The sequence below is a fragment of the Leishmania panamensis genome, assembly GCF_000755165.1.
Source record: "Leishmania panamensis strain MHOM/PA/94/PSC-1 chromosome 3 sequence".
Lineage (NCBI taxonomy): Eukaryota > Euglenozoa > Kinetoplastea > Trypanosomatida > Trypanosomatidae > Leishmania > Leishmania panamensis.
Genome location: NC_025876.1, coordinates 252330 through 259829, shown reverse-complemented (window position 1 = coordinate 259829; position 7500 = coordinate 252330). Strand labels below are relative to the sequence as shown.

The following is a 7500-nucleotide window of genomic DNA, read 5'->3' as shown; positions in this document are numbered from 1 at the left end:
CACGGCGATCCCGCTGCAACCCACTACCAAACCACTGAACCAAACAGGCGGCAACACGCGCGCGGGTTTGCGACCCCGCGGCGGCGGCCCGCAAACGCGCACCGCCCCGGGCCCTGCCCGGGTAGGCGAGGGGCCGAGGGCGGCGACCCCCCCCCCCCCAGCAGCACCGACCCCCGCGGCCGCGCGCCGCCCAAGAGGAAACGAAGACGGCACCCCGAGCCAACGCACCCGCAGATCATTCCCCCCTCCTCTTCGCAAAGATGTCGCACGAAGGCGGCGCGCCGTTAGGCCATGGGAAACGCAGGCGTGGAAAGAGGCCCCACCTCACCGCCGCACGCGCTGACCGAACCTCCGTGCGTGCGCAAAACGTTCATTCGGACGCGCGGCATTCACACACCCGCCCCTAATACGGCACTCTTCGGCGATTTGGGATCGCATTATGCGACGAGCCACCTGCAGCGCAGAATGGGCTTCCTGGGCACGACCACTATGCCAAGCTTTGGCGAAACCCCCCGCCCCCGCGGCCTGTCATCGGGCGCCGGCCCAGCCACCCCGGCTTGGGCCCCCCTCCAAAAAACAGCAGAAGGCGTGGACTGGGAGCGATACGTTAAAAGTCGCGCGGACACGCTGCCCATCGCATGGGTGACGCAAGCGCCGGCCCCGCCCCATGCAGGACCCGAGCGCCGACACCGGCATCAATGAATCGCTCTGACCTCCCTGGGCTGTGGCTGCCTAGCCGTGTCTCAACCAGAGGCGCCTCCGCATTGGAAGGAATAAGGGGTCTGCCTGGCTTCCTCGCGCCGAGCGGGGCACAGGAGCCTGAGACCACGCGCTGATGTCTGCCCCGTCATTGGGGAACACGAATTGATCCACTAAAAGGAGAAAAGAGTAGAGGCATCTCTACGTGGCGTGACGATGTTGACGGGTACCGAAAACAGAGATTGACAGACAGAGGAAGAGGGCACAATTAGTACAAAGCCCTTGCTGCTCATCTCCTTGCGTAATGCTGCGCAATGGCGGCGGCGAACCCGTCAAACGAGCTGAAATCCTTCGCCACACATGAAACCGTGACGCCATGCTGTGCAGCAAAGCCGGCGGTGTATGGGCCAAAGCAAGCCACGTCGATGTTCGCTAGGCACTGGGGCGAGCGGCTGAGCAATACAGAAATCTCGCTAGCACTGGTGAAGGCGACGCAGTGAACACTGCCACTCGTCAGCGCCGTCACGGCGGCAGAGACAGCCTCTTCACTCACAGGACGCGTCACATACGCGTCTACTCGCACCACCCTCATCCCCATTCCCTTGAGCTGATCCACAAACCGCGGCACCACATCCGGTTCCGCGAAGCCCCCCACACACGGCGCCAGGACGGCGATCGTGCGACCCTCCGCGCGGCCACCCTCCGCCAGTTTTGCGGCGATGCCAGCAGGGCTCGGTTCATCTGGGCATATCCCCGGTAGAATTCGCAGCCGCTCGAGAACGTAGTCAGCATCCTTGCCGATGGCGATCAGAGTGCACTTGGCGAGAACCGTCGCTACAATCGTTGCCCGCTTGCCCTCGTCTTCCACGGGCGCGCTGCTGGTGCGCCCCGATACTAGCTCCTCGCAACAACCGTATCGGTGGTTCAAGGCGGCGCTCAGAGAATCAACGGCACACCGGCTGCAAAAAGCGATGTAGTCGATGTCGTCCAGGTCATTTTCCAGCAGCGTGCGCATGTCTGCCGTGTCCGGTGTCGCGATAGTCTTGATCACCGGAACCGCAATAGGGATGAGGTGGTGTACCTCCAACGCCTGCGCGAAGCGCTTCGAGTACACCTCAGGCGCAGCGACCAAGATCGTCTTTGACATGGAAAAGAAAGCGTGTGTGTGAGCAGGAACGAAGCGGGCTTGAGTGTGCCTTTCCTATTCAACCTGTACCGGATAGAAAGTCTCGTACACCTGGCGTTGATGCATCACCTGCCCAGTGACACGTGGGTAGGTGACGCTCGATAACGCGCCAGGTGTAATACGAAACAAAAAAAGGTGAAGGAAAGAAGATAGAAGAAAGAAACACTTGTGGGGAGCCTCACATAATGGCTTGAAGTGCAAGCTAACAGTTGCTCAAAACGGTAGTGATCCAGTAAAGTGGCACGCGATGCGTGTTACTTAAGGTACGTGTGCCGCTTTGCCGCCTGCGCCAGCATCACTCCCAGGAAGGAATCCACGGTGCGTTTCTCACGCTACTCTGCGTGCGCGCACAACTGCCGCTTCTGGCACTTGGCGTCCTATGACCTGATGATACCTGATAGACAGTGGTGTAAGTTTTTCTTCTTTTGGGTCTGTTCTTCGAAGATAACTTGTCTGAGAGTCAGCGACGATGAAGCGTACGTCAGAGTGGATACCTTCGTACCCTCTAGTGAAAAACACCGATCGGAGGCAAAAGAAGAGTACTCTCCCACCTGTGTCTATGCCGCCATGTCCGGTGATGATGAATGTACACCAGACCTGCTGCACTTTACTACGTCAACAGTATTCGTTGTGGTTTGCTGACACCATACCTTCGTCTCCCCTGTGCTCCGTAGCCTCCTTTTCCAGCAGGTTTGACCGTAGGTTAGACTGAAGTGTCACACGCTTCTGTTAGACGCTTGTGTGGCCTACAATGGTGCCTTGACTTATGCAGTCTGGTGGCAGCGTGTGCGGGAGATTCGCCCCACAACCTCGCACGTCTGACTAGAACCTAGCATAGTCACAGTCATATCGCGATCGCAACCGGTAGAATGAGCCACTGGTCGTACAAAGCTGTTTCCTATCCCTCTCCGCTTCAGCCGTTAGAGAACTGGAACAAACCAAGTTAGGACCCATGAAAAATCTGTAGCCATCGCTCACTAGAAGCCATCATCCCTGTTCTGCACACACACACACACATATGCACTGGCCCTGTGCTTGGTGGGAAAAAAAACGAGATTACCTTGCACTTACCTGGCATCACGGAAGGGGAAACCAGCGCTGAGCATGACAGACGGAGAAACTACTAAAAACCATAATCGAGTGCAAGATTATCCTTCAAGACCCCAGCCGCTGTTAAAACTCGCAGCTCCGAAACCGAGAACACACATGCAGATACATAACCAACTGCAATCTTTTACGAAGGACGATGCTGGTAACGAGAAAGAGAGTTGTACATATTTGCACTTTCGCAATACTACACTTCTATACCTTACTAGCGTGCATCGTCTCAGAACGGAGCAGGAAGGCACACTAAACTCCAGGATAGAGCAAGCTTCTGTTATCAGCATCTTTTAGCTCTTTTCTGAAGATGATCCGTGTACCTTTGCAGAGCATCGGCTACGCCGGAACAAGACCCATGTATCACCAGTGCCTCACTCAGCGACGCTGTCCGGTGAGTCGCTTTGGCAACGTGCAGCCTAAACATTCGCGTCAGAGGAACTGATTGTGATGACATGAACAGTGTGCCAAATAGTGCAGTGCAAACTAGGCTGAAGTCTGGGAGAAAGCTAAGCGAGTGACCAGACAAAACGGTACTGTATCTTATCCATCCAGCTGTAGGTTGTATAAAAAAAAAAAACAGTGGACTGTCTGAAAGCGGTAATCTCCCAGGCGAAGGTGGAAGGGCACGAGTCAAGTCCCTCCGCAGAAGCAGCGCAAAACACCCAGTTATACAGGAGTACACGTTATCAGCAATTAGAGGTGGTGTGGCACCGGCGTCTCGCGTAGGAACACCAGAGAAACTTTTGCTGCAGCATTGAAGGGTGTTGAATCGAGTCATGTGGCATATCATCTGCACAGGCAGACGCTAAACGACCTGGCACATGCGAATGCAGAGTGCGAGTGACGCGAAGAGATGTACAATCGCATATACAAACGAAAAACATGTCGAACACATGGCTTCCGTGATAACCACATCTCCCGCGCCAACAAAAAGAGTAATAACAAAGTCAGTTATGCCGCAGCCACTCAACACGACGATACCACATGCAAACCACTCATGTGTAGAGATGCAAGTGGGTCCTGTCGTTCACACAGGGCCCTCAAGACCAGCCAGTTGAATTCAAAGAGCACCGGTTTTTTTCATAGAGGAAAGGCTCTGCGGATAGACGAGACGTCTCGAAGGGAAAAGCGATATTCGTAAGCAGCAACCGACAGGTAAGAACAGGTTGTGTCTGTTCCCACGCACCTTATTCCGCTTCTTCCGCGAGCCGCAGTACAAGTTGAACATCAGGAGCGTTCGCTCATACAAATATCAGCCTCAGTTCGGTGAGTTGTGAGCATTTCGCTTTTCCTTGACATTTTCGACTATTTTCGTTGCCGTTTTTTTTTTTTTTTAATGACTCTCGTAAGAAATAAAAAGACACAAGGTGGTTGCCTCGATAAAAGGCAAAATATCATCACCTGCCCCATTCACAGAAAGAGAGTGCACTTGTGGTATGAGTCGTGTCTTCCTTTCGCACATTCCTGCGAAAAACCTCTCATCACGCAGGTCCTCCAACACGTTTGGTTCCAGAATTCTTATCGAGGATGAAACAGAGTGATGTGTTTTTTGCAAGCGATTAGCCCACTAAGATCCAATAGGGGAATAAATGCAAGTGCCTGTTTTAGAAACGACGGGCGAACCGGGAATACCCAAGTACCACTTAACACCTCTGGCGCAGAATAAGTTGACCCGGTCCCCTGCATGGCGCATCTCGACCGTCATGAATCAGGAAACATGAATTACAGCACCCTAAAAGAGGAGATTAGCAGAGAGCCCCCAAAAAGACCAGACGTTTCCGAAAAATCCACCCACTTCCCCCAAAACAGCGGCCTCCTATTAAACATCCTCCCGAAAAAAAACCCATGCCCCCATCACCGAGGTTTTTCAGCTTCGACGATGGAGCGGGCACCCGAATTATCCCAAGAACAACGCGAGGTCGCGGGCGCAGGTGGTTTTATTGGAAACCGCGAATAAAAGAATAACAGGAGTCATAAAAAGAAAAACGACCAAAAACACCGAAAAAACGATAGGGGGCGCGCCCGCCACCCTTTACAGCACATCCCCAGCATCTAGGTGTGCGAGGACAAAGACCTTGGACAAAAAAGCGCGCAAGAACGCAAGCCAAACAGCACGACGCAGATACAATGCAAATTTCGTGCCAGCGCAACCCCCCAAAGCAGCGCAACCCAACAACCACAGGCTCTTTTTACCACCCCGCCCCCGCCCAAAAACACCGAGACCCGGAGGTGAGCACAGATATCCCCGGATCGAACCGCGCGTTGCGCACCCCAACCTCAACAGGAAATGGGCCACCCCGGGGGTTTACCCACCACATTTTTGCAAACCCCCCGAAGCCCCCAAAACGGCAACCGCCCGCATCCTTTTCCAAAAAACACCCCCGCCATCCCCAAGCCCCCCCCCCGAGAGCGACGTTCCTGGGAAGCCGCCGAGTTTCCACAACGCCCTCCTTTCCCCGCTGCGATCTTTTGTGGAACCCGGCCGCCCGCAAACCCCCGCCGCCGCGCGCCGCCTCGAGACAACACCACCCAGCACCCGACCACCGGCATCGGCTGCGGAACACCCCTCTTGCAAAAACGCCGGGGGCCCCGGGCCCCCCCGTCACCGGCGCGCCGGCGCCCTGCCAAGCGCTAGGGGCCGGGCGCCCCCCCCCCAAACGCCGAACCCCCACCACCCCCAGACAAACCCAAACAGGGCCAACCAGCAACACACCCAGCAGCAGCAGATCCCATCACAGCAGAAACCCCGCACAGCCCAGAACACACAAACAGCACCAGCTTCTCGAAACTGGGAAAAAAGGCGTACAGAAAAAACGGCCCCTGGGCACGCACCCGGGACCTTTTTACCCCCCAGCCTCGTGATAAAAAAAACCACATGGAATATGCCTTTTGGCACCTGGTGAAAGAGAAACCAACACGAGCCTGCCATGGGAAAACGCCCGCCGAGACACGACCAGAACCACCGGGGCGGATGAGGTGAGTGGGTGTCGTGGTTTCAAACCGTTCCTGCTTTTCCGTTGCTTTCGCCACCGCAACAACGTCCTATGAACAGTTGTGCGGAAGAAAATGATGATAATCCCAATACGGGGTTGATACGGTGGATATGTTTTCGGGATTTAAAGCACTGCAAAGTGGACATTGCCATTCCCCAGAGAAAGGAAATTTTATTCTCGTTTATGAGATCAAGGATGGCCGCCGCGCCTCTACGTCTGGTTATTGTGAAGAAAAACTTTTCCATTCTCCCCCCACATTTGGGGCGATGGAGTTGATCACCAACACGGCCCCCACGAATCAAACGAGCAGCCTCCAGCGAAGAAAGCGCCAGAAGAGCTTACGCCTGAACATGCCGGCCGTGACTGCGCTTCGCGCGCGGCCCTCAGAAATGGCAGGGCACAAAAGCATGCGACTGATCGACCTCCAAAAAGGAACAGGGCCGGCGGTTGAGCTTTCCGCCGGACCAGGCAGAGGCGAACACCTAACAGGGCGCGATGCCCTGTTTTACGCCATGTATCTTTGCTGAGGGCGCACCGCACCACACAGTTTGTTCTTATTCCTGGAGGCGCGCGAGGCCGCTGAACGGACACGCGCCGGCCCCGCCTGCCAGCAGGGGCCTGCCGCTATGCGCGGGCGCCGCGTGATTTGGTAATACCTTGAAGATGCCCACCACAATTCCACACCACGGACATGTTTTTGGGACCCTTCGAGCCCTACGAGGGCTTCCCGGCGGCCCATTCCCCGCTGACGGTGCGCCGTGTAAAGCCGCAGCCTGTTCCCACGATGAACCGCAACGAAAACGATTGGCGCAGCCTCCCACAGCCCAGAAAAGACACCGGAAGGGGGGGCGCCCGCCGCTGCGAATTCTCGACAACCCGGCGTCCCCCAAACGGCCTGGGGCTCCCCGGAAAAAAGGCCCGCAAGGGCGGGCCAGAAAGACGACACCCACGCAAGCGATAGCGATGCGCCCCCACCCCCCCCGCAGCGCCCCCCATTTGCTAGCAAGCGCTCAAATAGGCGGGGGTAAAAGCCAATGATCTGGACAGGATTGACCACGGGTGGGGCATAGGAACCCTCCGCGGCTTCTTCCGCTGCGGCCATTTCATCGAAAGGAACCCCTACGTGTGCATACGCAAACTAGGGGTGAATCCCCCCATCCGTTGTTCACAAAGAATGGTGTGCAGGAGCAGATTTCCCTCAATATCAGAGGTTCGGCGCAAAGGACCTGCACGAAGAGAAGGAAAAAGGGATCGACCATCAGCCACATGAAGAAGCAACCGCTCTTCTCCCGGCACAGTTTCCGCAATAGCAAGGACGAGCTTCCGAAGCCCTCTGCGAATAGCAATGCCCTCCGCCTCGTGGCCGCAATCTAGGGGGTCGCAGTCCTCGGTGATAGTTCGTCGGGCAGTCGTGCTAAAAGGGTTTCATGGCAGGATAGCGGCAGTGGCTGAAGAGAGCCCGTTGACACTAGCACCGCAGTCCGAAAGTATGGCGTGGGGTGCCGTGGGGGGGGGGGGGGG

General features: G+C 56.1%; 1 protein-coding gene across 1 annotated transcript, besides 1 other annotated feature; it reads right to left on the bottom strand.

Moving 5' to 3' along the window:
* Positions 1 to 509: 509 nt before the first annotated feature.
* Positions 510 to 856: a repeat region.
* A 132-nt stretch (positions 857 to 988) lies between these two features.
* On the bottom strand, positions 989 to 1846 carry LPMP_030630 (uroporphyrinogen III synthase-like protein; the record flags this gene model as incomplete). The annotated part of the gene is made up of 1 exon (XM_010702704.1): positions 989 to 1846. One exon carries the CDS (start codon positions 1844 to 1846, stop codon positions 989 to 991), a length of 858 nt encoding a protein of 285 aa, XP_010701006.1.
* Between the last annotated feature and the right edge of the window lie 5654 nt (positions 1847 to 7500).